Source organism: Heterocephalus glaber, unplaced genomic scaffold, assembly GCF_053883595.1.
Source record: "Heterocephalus glaber isolate CG9 unplaced genomic scaffold, H.glaber_assembly_v1.0 deba00001689, whole genome shotgun sequence".
Lineage (NCBI taxonomy): Eukaryota > Metazoa > Chordata > Mammalia > Rodentia > Bathyergidae > Heterocephalus > Heterocephalus glaber.
Genome location: NW_028258414.1, coordinates 10,727,885 through 10,746,322, shown reverse-complemented (window position 1 = coordinate 10,746,322; position 18,438 = coordinate 10,727,885). Strand labels below are relative to the sequence as shown.

At 49.9% G+C, this 18,438-nt stretch overlaps 1 protein-coding gene across 4 annotated transcripts in view; it reads right to left on the bottom strand.

The window, feature by feature from the left end:
- Positions 1–18,438, bottom strand: part of Coro2b (coronin 2B) — a 109,474-nt gene that overhangs the window by 34,971 nt on the left and 56,065 nt on the right. For all 4 annotated transcript variants that reach the window (XM_087198912.1, XM_004855577.4, XM_004855579.4 and 1 more), the window contains exon 2: positions 16,543–16,743. In XM_087198912.1, the coding sequence (XP_087055038.1) occupies positions 16,543–16,697 (155 nt within the window). In that variant the 5' untranslated portion in view covers positions 16,698–16,743. The remainder of the gene's footprint in view (positions 1–16,542; positions 16,744–18,438) is intronic.

Genomic DNA, 18,438 nt, shown 5'->3' with positions numbered 1-18,438 from the left:
ACACGGAGAGAGACCAACGCAGGGAACCTTCACAGAGTGTCGTCTCTGCCTCCCGTGTGGGAAACTGAGGCCCGAGTCTCGGTGTGCCGGGCTATACTTCCCTGGATCCCAAACTGGAAGCACAATTCCTGAAATCGCAGGTGGCGATTTTTTTTTTAAAGGGTGTTCAGAAGGTGTGAGTGAGCACAGTTCTCAGGACCACCCTTCGAGGTAGAATTTTGTTAGTTTTGTGATGTTTTGCTTGTTTTTTGTTTCTTGGAGTGCTGGGGATTGAACCCAGAGCCTCACATGTGCCAGGCAAGTGCTCTATCACTGAGCCACACCTCCAGCCCTTTTTGTTTCTTTAAGGCAGGGTCTTGGTAAGTTGCCCAGGTTGGCCTCCAATTTGTAATCCTCCTGCCTTAGCCTCTCAAGCAGCTAGGGTGACAGTCTTCCACCATGCCTGACCCTGGGTCTTCTACCCAAAGCTCTGCTGTCAGGTTGATCCAGGGCTCGGCCAAGACACAGCAGCACCCTGAGCCTCCTGGCTCCCCACCCAATGAGGCTGCCAGCAGCCAGATGTAGCGGCATATGTCTACAATCCCAGCACTCGGGAGGCTGAGACAGGATCACTGTGAGTTTGAGGCCAGCCTGAGCTACATAGTCCAAGACCACTCTGAATGAATAGCAAGACCCTGCCTCAAAACACCAAACCAAAACAAAACTAAAAGATCCCTGCCCAGCCTCGAGCTCAGGATGAGCACTGAGGCAGGAGAGTCTGGAGGAGAGACCAGGGTGGGGGTGGGGAACTCCACAGGAAAGGGATGAATGCTGGGGGACCCCACGAGAGTGAGGGGGACCTCTCTACCACAGGAGTTGAGGGCTACGTTCCTATCTCACCCAACAATGGGCCATGATTTCTAGCAGTGCCAACATCTGAGCCCAAGTTTGCCTGACTATAATCTGTGTACTTTCTATCTTCCCTTCTCTACATCCTAGGGATTGAACCCAGGGAGTGCTGAGCTATATTCCCAGAACCCACCCACCTTTTTAAAGTGTTTAATTTTGAGATGTCTGCCCAGGCTAGCCTCCAACTTGCAATCCTCCTGCCTCAGCCTCCCTCATCACTGGGATTACAGATGTGCACTACCAGGCCTAGTTTGTTTACTTAATGTGGTGATTGCTATGGTATAGATAAAAATGACACTGAAAAGGCCCCTGTCTACTGAGTTGAGAAGGGCACAAAGGACTCTGGGTCCCTTCCTTATCTAGCCTCCTGCAGCAGTGCCCAGCCCCCACACCTGGACCCTGCTACCCAGGAAGAGCTGACTGGGGGAGGCGGAAGCACCTTCTCAGGCCACTTCCCATATCTGGGGCTCTGCCAGAAGGACTCAGCTGGGCAGAAGCAGGAGACAGAGAAGGGGAGGAAGAAAGGAAATTCTCCCCAGCTGTCAGGAAAGAGTTGGTCTCCTGGAATTCTGCCATCCCTTCCCAGGGTCCTGTAGGAGCTTGAACTTCAGGACAAGAGGCTGCTGTTCTTGGTGTTCTCTGATCTAAAATCGCCTCACACACCTCCCTACATCTGGGCTTCCCTTTACTTCTTGGCCCCCTTCCTCTTCCTCTTCCTCTTCCTCCTCCTCCTCCTTTTGGTGTTTTGAAACAAGGTCTTGCCATGTAGTTCAGGCTGGCCTTGAACCCACTGTATAGCTCAGGCTGGCCCCAAACTTGCAGTGGTGCTCCTGCCTCCACCTCCCAAGGGCTGGGATTACAAGTCTTCGCCATCACACCTGGCTTCCCTCGACTTCTGAAAGCACTGAGCTTCTCCTTGCTCTCAGCATCTGTATATCTGATGACTTCCCATGGGCCAGCTATGCAGAATGTCACCAAGGAATTTCCTCCCATAAGAGGGGCACCCAGCGTTGGCAACACAGGAAGCTGTTAATGGCAGCATTTAGGTGGTGTTCACTGCAAAAACATTTCAACTTTGTAGTAGGTTTGAAAAGGTTAATAACAAAATGTTGAGGTGGGGGAGTCTACCTTTCTCAACCCAAAGTATGTAAAGGGTAAATTAATAATTGGTGCATGGTGATCAGAGTTAGGAACAAGACACCACTTTGGTTTAATGCTTTCCTAGCGAGACCATCAATGCAGTTAGAAAAGAAAAAGATACTACAGGTCTAAAAATTATAAATGAAGAGGTAAAAGTACCGTTACTTGCAAGCAGTAAGATCTTTAGAAAACCCCCCCCCCAAAATGACAGAAAATCTATAGTAAACAATGTATAAATGTAGTAACATGGTGAATATTAAAATGTAGACTCATGTCTTTCCTTCTTTCCTCTCTCTCTTTCTTTCTTTCTTTCTTTCTTTCTTTCTTTCTTTCTTTCTTTCTTTCTTTCTTTTTCTTTCTTTTGGGGGGATGATAGAGGTTGAACCCAGAGCCTTGCACGTTCTGGATACTGAACTACATCCTCAGGCTGTGAAATTTAAAAGAAGAAATCTGCACTGCAAAAGAGCACCCTAACCTTAACCCTAAACCCTAACCCTAATCCTAACCCTAACCCTAATCCTAAACCCTAACCCTAACATCATATGTCTAGAATTCATATTCTAAACAAATGGGCTAATTTTCCTAATATATAAAAGACTTCTTCAATCAAAGAATCAAAGGCCTCTAGAAAAATGGGCAAATGATATGGCCAATTTAGATGAAAGGGAATGGAAACATTTAAGAAAATAAAGATACTTTCAACCTCATTTTCAAATAAAATCTACTTTGAAAAAACTTCCCATCTACCAGGTAACACTATGAGAACATTCAGTTTTCCAGGGGGTAAGAAAACAGGTACACTTCTACTTTGCTGGAGAGAATGTACATTGTCGTACTCTTAGTGGTCACCAATTTTGTCAGCCTCTGTCAAAATTTCAGAAACATATACCTCCCTCCCACCAGGAATCTCAAAATTTTAACAGAGCTATATTTGTAACCAATAGAACATAGAGATCTGGGCAGTTTGGCTTATTGAATTTTGATATATGTGTACACCACATGTATCTGGGTACAGAACATTTCTGTCACCCTTCACGCCCACCCACCTACCAGTCTAACTTCCACCTCATACATCCATTTTGCCTGTTCTTGAACTTCAAGTAAGTGGACTTTGTATCTGACTTCTTTTGTTGCTCAAAATGCTTTAAGGATTCATCATGGTGCTATGCATACCAGTAACTACAGATTCTTTTTTATTGCTGTGTCCTATTCCATTTTATCAATCAACCACAATTTCTATATTCCATTAGAGATGTTTGGAATGCTTCTAGTCTGGGGCTATTATGAATAAAACTTCTATGAATATTCTCATGCAAGTTGTTGTTGAGGTATGTACTTATTTTTTCTAGCTATAGACCTGTTAAGTGGAATTGCTAGGTCAGAGGGTAGGCATTTGTTTAGCTGTAGTAGTCACTGGCAGACAGTTTTCTAACACTGTAGGTTCCCACCAGCAGTCTATGACAATGCCTTAGTCCTCATCAGCATTCAATATTGTCAGTCTTTTACATTTTGGCCATTCTGGTGGGTGCGTAGTAATAACTTACAATTTTAATCTGCATTTTCCTGATGAACAACAACAGGCAAAGCACATAATAATTCATACCCAAAAGAAATACAAACAGATCTTAGACATGTAAAGAGATTTCAGTCTTAGTCTTATTAAAAATGCTACTAAAGGGCTGGGGATTTAGCTCAGTGGTTCCCCTGCCTGCCTTGTAAGCGCAAGGCCCCAAGTTCGATCCCTGGTTAAAAAAAAAAAAAAATGCTACTAAAATTACTCTGAGAAAGTGGCCTCTTTCCAGGTTAATGGGCTACATAAATTTCCACTTTTGTACAAGGCTCGTTTTTTTTGCCCATTTTGAAACCTAGACCTCTGCTGTGGTTGTCTGTCCTTTTCAGATATTGGCGGTGCAAATATTGCTCCCTCGTCCATCTCTTGCCTTCTTGCTTTCTTAGCTCTTTTAATAAATAAAGTTTTACAATTTGGCTAAAATTCAGTTTATCAATTGTTTTTATAGTTTTTGCATTTTGAGCCTGGTTAAGAAATCTCTGCCTACTGCAAGATCAGAATGAAATCATTCTGTGTGTTCCCCAGAGGAAGCACATGGCTCTTGACTTTCACAGATTTAATGTGCAGCCCACCACGCACCCAGGAAGGGGCAGGCGGGTCCACCGTTCTCTCTGCCCTGCTGATTGTGGCAGTGTAAGTTTGAAAACAACCCAAATGCCCATCAGTGGGCAGGGTGAGGCTGGGCAAATGATGCCGCAGCCAAAAAATGGGATAGGGTAAAAATGGAGGAGGACGCTTTATACTGGATGATTTCTAAGATGTATAATCACCTTAAAAAAGCAAACACAGAGACAACAATGTAGCAGTGCTAGCATTTGTTTGCTTGTTTGTTTTGCAGTACCAGGGATCAAACCCAGGGCCTTTGCACTGAACTACATCCCCAGTCCTTTTTATTTTTTATTTTGAGACGATGTCTCACTAAGTCACTAAATTGCCCACACTAGGCTCTAACTATAATCCTCCTGCCTCAGCTTCCCAGAATGTTGGGATTATAGGCCTGTGCTAGCACACCCAGCTGGTAGTGGGATGTAAAAAGGCAGATATATATAAATATCTCAAGCCAATGAGATATCTCCCTTACTAACTAGATGCTCATTGACTTAAGGTGAGGTCTTGTTTTAATAATAAACAAATAATAAAATTAAGTTACGAAGTAAATAAAAATCTAATAAATTAACCCAAAAATATCGTAGGTTGACAATGCATGTAATATATCCCATCTACTGGGCATCAGCAATTCAGCTCACTGTAGGAGGGCACCCACATGAGTATCGTGTGGAACTGCCAGCTCAGGGGGGGAAAAAAAGGTCAAACTTCAAAACCTGTAAAATTTGAAGCGCAGTTTCTGCTAAACTGATATCTTCACTTGCAGATCAAAGTCAAGTTGGAAAATCGTAAGTTGAACCACCGTAAATTGGGGACCAGTTGCAGGTATGTGTGTGCGTATGCGCGCGCAGTGAATTTTGGGAAAGGCGCTGGTGACCCGGGCCGCCTCCTAGCGGACGCACGGAGTGACCAGAAGCTGGGTATGGGAGGCTGACAGCTCACCAAGCCCTTCCACTGTGAACTGTGGCAACCTAAGTACTTACTCAGAAATAGGTGAATGGGGGGTGCGTCCCTGTGCAGTCCAGAGTAAGGATGGGCTGTGGAGCCTCATTGGTGGAGCCAGGTGGAAGGCCCAGGTATGCGCCACCCAGCCCACAGGGAATCCCTACTACCTTCAGCATGCTGGGTACTTTTCTGATGTGTCCTGTCCCCAGGGCTGGGTCTGTTACCGTTGGACCAAGCAGAGTAAAGCTAGAGAGGTTAAGGAAGTTGCCTAAGGCCACACAGCCTCCACGCACCCTCACTAGGCCCAGGGCTGTGCATCCTTTCCTCTCCAGGATCCTCTGAGACCAGGCTGGGGAAAGGGAGGTGAAGAGTTAAGCACCAGAGAGCCAGCAGCCTCCTCCTGGCTCCGGCCCTGCCCCTCCCCGAATGCAGGTTGCTACCTGGCTCCCACCTCCAGGCAGCCCCCATCAGTCCCCTGCCAGTCTCCCCCGGCCTCCAGCAGGCTGGAGCAGGAAGGAGGCACAGATGGCAGGCGGGACTAGGCCCTCAGCCAGGCTCCCCCAGCTGTCGCATTGGAGAGCGCCCTGCGACTCGCCCTCCTCCAGCTCCTGGAACACTTGGGAGCCGGCCAGCCTGGCCCCAGCTGCTCCCCTCCCTGGTCCAGGCGCCTGCAGCCCCGGGCCTTTGTCTCCAGGGAGGAGAAACAGAGCCCAGCATGTCGGAGCTTCGAGCCCTCAGAGACAATAGCCCAACGTCTCACTTTACAGATGGGGAGACTGAGGCCCAGAAGGGCAAAGGGACTTGCCCAAGGTTGCAAGGAGCGAGGCAGAGAAGCCAGGCCTCCTGACTGCCAGTGAATCTTAGGATTTGGGGTACTCCACAGGGGGATGGAGGCTCAAGCCAGTTAAATCCCCCCTTTCCACCAACCTTCCTGTCTTCCCGATTTTATATGACTATATTCTGCCTGTGATTTTTATTCCAGCGTCTTTGCCCTGAGTTGTCCACAGACCTCGGTAGGAGAAAAATCGCACCTGTGGTTTCACCAGCGTCTCCTTGAAACATCACGCTTTTTCTAGCTGTGGGCAACAAATCCCAACAGGATTAGCTGGACCTATAATGTTTTTATCAATGGACACCAACAGATATTTTTCAGGCCACACCTGATATAGCAACCTCAAAAAACTGTTTACACTGATCCCAACTTTGATATTAGAGTGGTTATTAGGTTTCCCAGATTGTGTTATTTAATGCATTAATGAAAGGGTGCACATACTACATTATCACAAGCCTGCTATGCATGTTGATAACTGTATTGGAACAGAGTCAGTTTCTGTTTTAGTCTTGTTCATTGTATTACCTACTTATAAACTTTATTCTATGATGGGCTCCTTCAGGTTTTCTAGACTACCAAAGAGATCTATGCCAGGTCTCCTCAAAAGTGAAGAACTTGTTTTATTATTATTTTTTGAGACTCTCACTATGTAGTTCAGGCTGGCCTTGAACTCACTATGTAACACATGCTGGGTCGAGGTCTTCCTGCCTTAGCCTCTCGAGTGCTGAGATTGCAGGCGTGTGCCACTATCCCCAGTCAGACTTGATTTATTTGAACTAAAGTGTCCAGTGTTACAAAGTAAAGTTTGAAGACTTTTTTTTTTTTGGTACAAGCGATCAAACTCAGGACCTTGTACTTAAGAGGCAGGCGGCGGAACCACTGAGCTAAATCCCCGGCCCTGAAGACTTTTGTACCACATTTAAGACCTCATAAAATTGAAGGAGAACTCCCGCAAGGTGAAGAGGTTGGGTAGGGGGCAGCAGGGAGGGCGCCTCAGGCCCAGGGGTCCGGGTCTCCTGCACATGAGCTCAGGGAGATGTCCCTGTGCCAGGCACCTCGCTGAATCCTCAGAGCAGCCTTGGGGTCAATGCCAACATTTCATCCATTTTGCAGCCAAGGAAACTGAGTAACAGGCCAGTTGAGCTACCTGCCCAAAGCACATGGCAAGTTAATGATGAGGCTGGATTCGAATCCAGGCCCTTAGATGCCAGACTCTGAGCCCCTAATCACCAGGTGCTCTGCCCCACTGTCTGGGGAGATGGGGGCCACTCAGAGCAGGCTGGCTGCTTCTCTGGAAAAGACTGGGGCCACAAGGGAGTGGGATCCTGGAGGGTTTGCTGTCCTGATCACCTCTCTGGCATGTGGGGTTCTGACTATCTGTGCAACCCTGACTAAGTCTCTCACCCTCTCTGGGCCAAGGTGTCTGCAGCCATCAGCTGCAGAGCTCTACGCACTCCCACTCCCTGTCTCTCCCCTCCAATGCTCACCTGACGACCCACCTGGAAACTTAGGTTCAGGTTGCTTAGCAACAAAAATTAAGATCTTAGCAGAGTGGGCTGCAGGGGGGAGCTGGCTCTTGTTTTAAGAGGCTGTGAGTGCTATGGCCAATCCCCTCCCTCCCACCCCTGCCCCATGTCAGGGTGACCTTTAAGAGTCCTGGGTTGGGGTTAGGGGCTGGAACAGGGGAAATGGAAATAGCCCCAGGGCTGGGGCCTGAGATGGAGCCTGGAGATTCTCAGGAACTGAGCACACAGGGCCCTTGTTCTGGAAGCCCTCATGAGGACGGCTGGGTGGGGGACTTGGCCGAGTCCTCCAGGCCCCACGGGCCCCAAGGAGAGGCTCTGCCTCCAACCCGGCCACCTTGGTCCCTGTTCCCGACCTCCACGTGCACCCTGTGTCACTCCACCTGGAGTCATGGTCACAGGGCGAGGCTGAGGGCTGGCAAACGGGCCCAGGCCCTCAAGAGACTTAGGGACTGCTGCTGTGCGGCAGATCTCGCTGCCCACTGGCATTCCATTAGCAATGCACTCCACTGGGCCTCCTTAAGCCTCACCCTAATCCCTGGGGCAGGAGAGCCCCCTAAACGGGACGTGGGAGTCTGAGAAGTGGCCGCCCAAGGACCATCCTTCAGGCTTGGCTGGGACACTTCTGCTCTCGGGGCCAGGGTACGTTTTGGGCACAGTGAGATGTTCAGAATGCACGATCACCATGCCCCTTCTGAGCCTGGCTCCAGCTGTGTCATGGTCAGGCTGGACCTGGGCATGGGGAGGAGGGCAGGTGGGCTGGTTCACCATGGTACCCCCAGAGGCCTGTCCTTAGCCCATTTCAGGCAGATGGCTTTGCTGCGTGTGCCTTCCCCTCTGGGCAGGGCAAGGGCTTGTGGCTGGTGCCTGGGGACAGTAGCCCTTGCTGGGCATCGCTGCGCTGGGTGAAGGAAGGGGCTTGGCCAGAAGGCGGGGCATCACCATAGCTCCTAGGGGCCGAGCACACACTTCCGGCTGGGTGCTAAGAGCTTTATACTGTACCTCAATTAATTATCAGAGCACCCTGAGAAACAAGTACCATTGGTATTTTACAAACAGGGAAACTGAGGCACAGAGCAGTTATATGCCTGGGACTACATCACAAAGGGATGGGAGGCTCCAAGCCTTGGAAGAAAAAGAGGAAAGCAGACTGTCAAAGGGCTCTGGGCAGTTAGGGCCAAAGTTAGGAGAGCAGAATCCCAAGCTATCCCAAGCTCCAGGGAGTCCTAGGAGCCCAGCTGCTGCCCTTGTTTCTCACCTCTGCCTGGGGGGGGGGGGGGGGAGGACGAGCCACCGACCTCTGCTGAGCCCTGGCCCGAGGCTAAGGATGGATTCTCTGACCTCCCGTGACCCTGCCACCCAGGTTGCATTCCTGGTTCCCTGCAGACCCCAAATCTGGAGAATGCCCCATCCTATAACCTTGAAATAAAGTAAGACAGCAACAGTTCCATTGCTGCTGAAGGGCTTGGCGTCACTTTTCTCAAAAATAGCAGCCATTCTTCCAAAAAAGGGAAAAACACAAAGCAAAGCTGTCAATCTCCAGCCCCTGACAAATGGAATAAAGTTGAGACTTCTCCCTCTCAGAGCCCCCCGCCCCAGTCACATACTGTACACGGGGCTGTCACAGGCTTTGAGATGCAAATTACACCAAGCGGAAGGCAGCTTGGAGAACAAAGAGCAATTGAGGAAAGATCTGAAAAATGGATTTGGGAAAGACTCTCAGTTCCTCCCAAGAGAGGAAGAGGACTTGGGGCTTTTTTTTTATGGGGGAGGCTTGAGGAGCTCAGTGCTGACTGAAGAGGAAGGTGGGGAGGGTTGAGATCTAGAACCAGAGCAGAGGCTTTGGACCAGCAAGAAGTCTGATTTTATTACAGTCCTGGGCACTGTGCTACTCCCACCTTTAATATTAAGCTCCAAACACACTGTGAGGCACGGAGCTAAGTGATCCATCAGTTCCCAGATTCAGCTGCATAAGACCAGCCTGGAGCTCAGTGGAAGAGACCTTGCCTAGCATGCTTGAGACTTGGGGTTTGGTTCCAAGAAGAAAAAAACACCACCAGCCCAGGGCCTCAGGGGAGGATGCAGCCCCCTTTGGTTGGGCCAGCCCTGCAGGGTACCACTTTACCCCCAGGCTTGGAAAGGAGGCTGCCAGGATCAGTAAAGAGAAAACCTCCACTCAGGGGAGACAGGCTGTACCCTGGGCCTGGGTTCTGGCCTCGGGTTAGGCCAGTGCCACTTTGCTGAATACCTACTCAGCCGCCCTCTGCCAGCTCCTGTACAAACTAGACATGTGTTCCACTCCAGGGGCTCAGTCCACGAGAGGACTTGGTTTTGTTTATTGCTGCATCTCTGACACACATCTTTGGCTGAAATATGGTGCTCAAGAAACATTTGTTGGGTGGCTGGATGGCCAGATGGGTTGGTGGGTGGACGGATGATGGATGGGTGGATGGTAGATGGGTAAATGGATGAATGAGTGGGGCAGTGAATGGACGGACGGAAGGATGCATGGACAGATGGATGGATAGGTCAATGGACGGATGGATGGATGATGGGTAAGTGGGTGGGTGGATGACTAGATAGATTCACGGATGGGACTTACTACCTAAAAGATACGGAAGCATTTAGGAAGTGCTCTAACAGTGATGGACACAAACTGTCTTGGGGTGGGTACTGGGATGGGAAAGGCTTTACTGAGCTGGCAATGCTTGAGATGGGCCTCGAGGGAGAAGGAGCCGTTTTTTTGTGTTTATGCATTGGCTACTGCACAATGGTGAAGACTCATTAGAATAAAACGGTGTTAGAAGCAAACAGAACATGAGGGCTAAAATGACCCCTTGAGATCATGTGTTCCAACCTCATCATTTTTTGGAAGGGAAATCTGAGGGCATGGTAAGGTGACATGCTGACCGCCTACCGATGCGTGCCCACCCACCTCTGGGAGGCCAGGCCTCAAGGCGCTCAGGCCTGCAGTGCCTGGCATGGTGCGGGCCTGGCATGGTGCAGGGCCGAGTCCTTGCCCTTGATCAAGAAGCGATGTTATCTCCTGGGGCTCCTGCTCCAGGCCCTCCCTGCTTCCCCTTACCCACCGGAAGCAAGCCAGCTTGCCTGCCTTCCTTCCTTGCTTCCTTCCTTCCTTGCTTGCTTCCTTCCTTCCTTTCCTTCCTTCCTTCCTTCCTTCCTTCCTTCCTTCTGGCAGGAAGTTGCTCCGTACCTGCCACACCTCCCTGCAGTTTAGGAAGCACCTTCTATCTTGGCTTCCTGGAGAGATGGGGGTGTACGGTGGCTCAGCAGAGGAGCTTCGCAAAGTCTCGGCTGAATCCTATTCAAAGGAACCCTTGAAGATCTTCAAACAGCAGTGATAATAACAATCCCAGGCCCATCTCCCAGCCCGCTCCTCCCCAGCCCTCTGCACTTGCGTGTGAGATGCAGTTGGAGAACCCTGGATTGAAATCCTTGTTCTGCCAAGTGTGTGCTGTGCTGTCTCAGAGTAGTCACTTGACTTCCCTGAGCCTCTATTTCTTTGCCTCTAAAATGGGGAGAACAGCTGTCTTTTCATCATGGCCCTTGAGGTGACATCTGAAAAGAGGAGCTATGTTAGGTCTTTGAAAGCTCCCCAGGTGACCTGCTGGCATCCCGGACTGGGTGACAGGAGAAGCCAGGGTCTTGCTCAGGACTCCCCCCTCCTGCCTGGTGGCACTGGGGATCCCAGGAAGTTGTTCTTCTGGGCCTGGAGGCGCAGGCAGCCCAGGGCCAGCAGAGGAAAGAGGAATGTTAATCAGCCACTGGGCCTGGAATATTCATAAGGCCCCTCCAGCTGTGCCAGGCAATCAGGGTGCTGATTGCTCCCCCATCTGCAGCTTAACATTCCACTCTGCGGAAGGGAGCAGGGGAGTGGGAGCGGGAGCTGATTGTTAACTAGGAAAACAACAGGCACAGCCTGCCAGGGGCCCGGGAAGACACATCCACGCCTTCCGGACCTGCCAGCAGCCACAACCTGCCTGCCCCTCAGCACGCAGGCAGGGGAAGAGTCCGAATTCGGAAGGAAGGACCTGTCTGCATGCATCCAGCTCCTGCCTGTCCCTGCAGTCTGAGTTTCTCCAAGTGTGAGGGGGATGATTCTGCCTCCCTGTGGAGAGGATCAATTAAGACAGTTTATTGCTATACAGAGGCAATGTGTTGTTAGAGCTGTTTGTAGTGGACAGGGCATCCCAACCTGGAGAAAAGGTTGTTTTATTTTGGTTTTGCGTTACTGGGGATTGAACCTAGGACCTTTGCCCTGAGCTACAACCTCAACCTTTTTTTATCTGAGACAGTATGGCTAACTCACTAAGTTGCTCAGGCTGAGCATGAACTTGGGATCCTCCTGCCTCAGCCTCCCAAAGTGCTGGGATTACAGGTGTGCACCACCATGCCTGGCTGGAGAAAAGTTTTTAGTCACAAATAATGAAATTTTCAGCAAGCTGGCTTTGAGGGAATGTGAACAAAGGGAGAAAAGCTCCCAGGAAGAGTCTGAGGCTCAGTGGGAAGATGGGGCCACCAAGCAGGGATTTGGGGATCCTGGCAAGTTCTAGCCTCTTCCGGCCCAAACCTCTAAGAAAGGAAGGAGAAGCAACCCCTGAAAATAGCGGTGACATTTTAATGAATGACCAACACAGACCGTTTTCTCAGGACAGTGATGTGTGGCGGGGGACAAGGCTGCACCACTGTGGCCACGGCTCACAAGGCTCACAGCCACGGTCTGCAGTCACCAAGAAAAGGCCACAATACAGAGTTGTTTGGGGGAGACTGCTACGCAGCAGGGGAAAAACCCTTGAAACTGCAAATAATGTAACCTTCTCTGGGCTAGGAAATTGGCTGATGTTGCCCGAAGTAGTGGCGCGCACCTGTGATCCCAGCTCTCAGGAGGGTGAGGCAGGAGGATCAATCACCTCGAGTTCAAGGACAGCCTGGGTTCCATAGTGAGTTCTCAAGACCGGCCTGGACTACAGTGAGATGCTGTCTCCAAACACAAAAACAAAAAATTGGCTGATGGGAAATAGCTCTTCTCTCCTGCTCCCAATAAACAAGGGGCCCGGATTTGGCCTGCTTGGTACTGGTCCCAGCCTTGTCTCCTCCCCCCACCTCCAGCCAGGCTGAGCCCCAGGCCTGCAGGCCCGGCCCTGGCCACAGTGGGCAGCAGGACAGCCGCCTTCATTGCTAAGGAGCCCATTTGTTGGGGGTGGGACCCTGAGCCACAAGTTCCAGACACCAGGTCCTGTGCAAGTTGAATGATGCTCGCCGGTCAAGGAGCTGCCCCACCTCCCTCCCAGCCAGGGAGGACCCACCCCGCCACATCCACGGTTTTACAGTTTTGCTTCAGTTTTCCATAGCAAGCTAGGAGTAACGTGAACTCTGGGAGAAAATATCTGCAACATTCATAAGGGCTGAGTGTTGATGCTGGAGGTAGGTAAGGGGCCGCATCAGAGTGGGAGGCAGGGCTGCGGGTAAAGCTGTATCCAGGTGCAGGCCAAGCAGCCCTCCCTGAGCTGGGGGCCTTGAACACCTCGGGGGCTCCTTCCTCCCATCAACAAATTGCTTCCACCAGTTTTTTCTCCACTACAGAATGTTAAAAGTTCATTGTAAAAAAAAATATTTTGAAAATATAGCTAGGGAGAAAGAAGAAAACAAAGAACACTCCTGATTCCCAAAGTGGAGATAACTACCTTGAATATTTGGTGTATATTCTTTCAGTCTTCCCCAGATAGACAGGTGGACAGATAGGTATTTTAATGTGATTAATCGTATATTGTCCTCTTTACCCACTTAGCATATATCATGATACTTTTTCTCATTAAACATTCCTCTACATCACTAGTTCTTGGAGTGTGGTTGGGGACCCCTTGAGGACCTCCAGAGCTGTTCAGGGAATCTACTGAATCAAAACTATCTTCATAATGACACTCAGACATCATTTACTTCTTAGTCCTCTCACCAGCGAACCAGGGAGGCTTCCAGAGGTGGCCGGATGTGTGATATCGCAAAAGGCTGAATGCAGAAGCAGGCATGAGAGTCAGCCACCTTCTGCCAAGCCAGACTAATAGTAAAGAGATTCACAAAAGCATAAAGTAGGCAGGCATGGCAATGCATCCCTATACTCCCAGCAGTCTGGGAGGCTGAGGCAGGAGGATTATGAGTTCAAGCCCAGCCTGGGCAAATTAAAGACTTTGCAAGATCCTGTCTCAACATAAAAAAGGGAAAGGAGTGTGGATATAGCTCAGTCCCAAGACTTTCAGTTCAATCCCCAGTACCAAAAACAACAACAAAAAAGTATAAAATAATGCCATTCTTCTCAATTTTTTTTGTCTTGGAAACCATGGTTATTTTTCAAAAATATACATTTGCTGGGAGAACATGAAATGGATTTATTATTTCAAGTGAATTAATAAATGCATATTTTTCAGATTCTTTATGTTGAACATGCTAAATGCTGATAGCTCTGGTCCCCAGAAACAAAAGCTCTTAGATATTTAATAGACTGAAGAGGGTAAAGTGAGGCTGAGACTGGTGGTTTTGGGGTGCCTGCTCTGCAGGACTAGTTCTAATGACTGCATGGTACTCCTTTGCAGGATGTCCCCTAACTTGTCCGCTGGTCCCTCTATTGGTGGACCTGTGGGTGGCTTCCAACTTTTCACTTCTATAAAACAGCTGCACAACTCACTGAGTTCTTGTATAAACTGAAAACTTCTTCCTATGAGAGAAATCAAAGACGAACTAGTAGTGGAAGCCATCATTTTCAAGATGAATCACATTATACAAATTGTGTCAAGGAATGTGAACTAATAAAGTTGAAAGCAAGCAGGAAATAGACTTGTATATATGTGTACCGGGAAAGTCACATACTTAAGAGTGACTGATCCTCTATAAGGAGTGCTTTCTTTTCTGCCATCTGTGAAGTGCTTACAAAACCCTGTCATAGTCTACACCAGGGTTACTGAAAATACAACACTCTTTGCTTACCCTTATAGAAATTGGGAGGGTTGGAGACTTTAGGAATTTGATTTCCGTTTAAAATAATTTTAAAAATTGAGGTTTGTTTTTAAAAAGTCAAATACTAAAAAAGGCTGCACGTTTTTTCCTTTGAGACAGGGCCTTGCCATGTAGCTCAGGCTGGCCCCAAACCCACAATCTGCCTCAGCCTCCCTAGTGCTGGGATTACACTACCACACCCAACAAAATACTGCAGTTTTATACATAGACTTGAGAATAGCTCTGGAGGACAGACTTTGGAAGTGGAACTGCCAGTCACTGGACATCCATCTTAGTGGGCCTCCCACAGGCTAGGCAAGTGCTCTCCCACTGAGCTGGATGGAGTCCTAGTCCCCAAATGTGCATCTGTAACTGTTAACTGATGTCACCAAGTCGCCTCATTTACATGTCACCAAGATTATACTTGAGCTCTGTTCCCCCCACCCAGTTCTCTCTCTTAGCGATACTGAAGATTATTACTCTTAAATTTTTTCTGATTAGTGAGGTTAAGCAATATATTTTGTTTGCTGTGAATTGCTCGTGCATATCTTTTACCCATTTTTGGGGGGTTCTTATTGACTCTTCTGGAACTCTATACATTCTGGACACAAATCTTACATCTGTCATATACTGCAAATATTGTGCTCAAGTATGCTGCTCACCTTTTAATTTTGTTTAGGGGTCTCATTCTATTATGGAAACTTAATAACTGGAAAACTTTATTCTAATCTTTTAATCATTTCCTTGATGGGGAATTCTTGTGCTGTTTCACAAGCCTTTCCACACTGGTGATTTTTTCAGTGCTCTCCATTTTCCTCTAATACACTAGCAGGTTTTCTTTTTTGTACATCTTTAGTCCATCTTGGATTAGTTTTTGTTCTGAGGAGAGGCATTGGCTGTATGCTTGGGAGCCATAAAGTGCAGTATGTTGGGGCACTGGCCATGGGCTTGTGCCCCAATAAGACCCAGCCCACCACTTCTGGGGTTCCTGGAAGCCTGGCAGACCCACAGAACAGCCATTCTGAGCAGGCAGAGACCTAGGCCCATATGGCTCAGGAGGGGAGGCGAGCTACATGTCAAAAGTTCACAGCGCAGCTGACAACTTCCCCAAGAAAGTGACCAGACACCTTCCCATTTGTGTGGCCCTTGAGTGGCTTTTATGTCCCTTCCCACTTGGGGCCACTGTGGCCGATGCAGGCAGAGGAACCTTTATGATCTCATTTGCAATTACAGGAAAATAAGGGCCAGAGAGATGGAATGACAAGCCCAGGGTTCCAAGGGTGGAGAGTGGCACAATCCAAACATCCCGCCTGCAAGTCAGAACTCTCTGCATGTCAGACTGTCCTCAGGGTCATGCTGCTGTCCCTCTGGTGGGGAGGGGCATCTGGCCTAAGCCCTCCCCACTGTGGGGAGGACAGGCTGGAAAATGCCCCTGCACGGGCCCTGACAGTGCATCTCAGGGCCCAGGTTCCCTTCCACCCACACCCCTCCTCTCAGTGGCCGGGCGGAGAGCAGGCTTGGGATGAGTCAGGCAGAGGGAGAACTCAGCTATAAACAAGTGGGACCGACCTCGAGCCCTTTGCCGGAGCATGTGACCTCCCATGGGGGCTCCGCTTAAAAATTTCATGATCTATGCTATGCAGATTTAATCTGCTGGATTCACACAAGCAGCTCTGAGGGTAGAAAACCTTCAGCGAGGTGGTGGGGGGTGAGGGAGAAGGTCGTGACTACCAGCCTCGGAGTGGGGGGCAGCCACATGGTCTCAATTCTGCCACTTTGGCAGGTGCCTGGTGTACCCATGGCTGGGTCTTCATCCTTCCAGCTCCAAACTGAAAGGACCTCTAGGATGCGGGATTGTAGAGCTGGACTTGATCTTGGAGACAGGCACTTTCCAACTCCCCCTGGAGACGACAGTGATTTGTCCAAGGGGCCCCCCCTCCAGGGACGCTCGGGAAAGAGACCTCAAGTCTCTTGGATATGGGGGGCCCCACTTGCTCCGTGGACACTCACAAAGCCCCAGGGCCACCTACCTGCTCCAAGGGGATGACAAGGAAGGAGCCGCCTCCTGCACTCTCCGTGACGATGGCCAGGAAGCGGGCGTTGACGGCACAGAAGTGGTTGTCGTGCACATTCTTGGTGATGGGGATCCCGTCAAAGCAGTGCTCCCGGTTGGCCACCTTGCCATAGACGTTCCGGAACTTGGAGCTGCGATACTGCGGACGCCAGGACATCTGAGGGCCCAGAGAGACAGGGTCAGGTGGGTGACGACTGCCCGAAGAGCCTGGGCACTGGGGCCGGGGCTGCTCCTTCAGGGCACAGGTGAGGAAGCCAGGGAGTGGGCAGAGAGGACAGGACAGGGCCTGCAGGAACTCAGGCCCACTGTGTGCCCAGCCCGTGCTGCAGGACTGACTCTAATAAAATCTGACAGGACAGAGACTGGCACAAGGGCATTCACACATTTCCTGCTTTGGTGGCCACACCCAACCTGCCTTTCCGGAAAGATCACTGGGTCCTTTCACTTCCAAGGAATGAGCCATGTGACAGACAAACCGACCAGTCAGGGACGACGTGTGCTCAGTATGAGAGGTGCAGGTGTGTGCGCGCGTGTGCACGTGCACTTGCGCATGTGCAGGGGTCACAAAATGGAGAACACTAATGTCAGGGGCCGGGTCCAGGGTGCCTCTCTGTGAGCAAGGGAACAGGCTATCCACCCATTATCATCTCTGCCTCTGATTCTTCTAGAGCTTCAGCTGCCCCCAGAATCTCAGTCCTACATCACTGTCATTGCTGTCATTGGTACCTCCACCGGCACCATCGTCATCTGTACAGAGGCTACCTGACTTTCCCATGGCTTCCTCTGTGACTTCTGCCCACAACATCTGGATGAAGTCATGCTGAGCCCTGGACAGAGCCTGGAGCACCATTGCAGACCCGGTGACTTGAGACCAGCCCTGCCCACTCGGGCATCCAGTTCCTCACCAGCTCCCCGAATCCCAGGTGGTCACTCAGGGCCCCTTTATGTGCCACAGATGATGTTTTTAATCTTAGTAATCATGTGTTTAATTTGCACTAGAAAAATACAATGTGCATGCAAAATCCATGATTTCACAGAAACTACCAGTTAATGAGACTAATTTTTTAAAAAGTGATTCAATTCAAAGAAAAATATGCCAAGCGTGGTGGCACACAGCTATAATCCCAGCACTCCAGAGGCTGATGTAGGGAGGTTGATGTGAGTTTGAGGCCAGCCAGGGCTACATAGTGAGTTCAAGCCCAGCCTGAACTACATAGCAAGACCTTGTCTCTAAAAACAAAACAAAAATAAATAGAAAGAAAACCTAAAGCTAAAGATACTATGAGTGGCTTGGGGACCTGGCAAGAGTTCAGTCAGAGGAGGAGTTCTGGGATACCTCTGTCTGGTCCAAGTGGAACATTCTAGAATCCACAGTTGCCACACGAGAGGGGTTGCTCCTTCCAACCCTTGCTTCCTGGTGGTGCCTGCTGGCCTGGAGTGGTTTCCCTTCCCCTCTGGCCAGAGGCCAGGTGGCCTTGGCCTTCAGGGCCCTGGCAGCCTCTACAGAATCCCATACTGCCAGTGCCTCACTGGGCCCCTATCCCAGAGCCTGCCCCAGGTCTCCCTTCCCAGGTGGGACTCCACTCTGTGACAGCAGGGTCTTGTGAGAAGCACTGAGCTCTGTGCTCTTTCTGGACCATGGAGGCCAAGGGAGCTGTGTGACCCAGGCAAGCCACTTCGTGTCTCTGTGCCTCCTCAACCAGCACCTATGGAGAGGAGTTGACGCCCAGCTGCCCACCAGGCCCAGCAGGGGAAGCTGGCCTGAGGCTCTCCTGAGCCCCTGCATAACAGCTGCATTTACCCCAGATGCCCTGGCCCGCATCTGTCCTCCCTGACTCTGCCCCTTTTACCT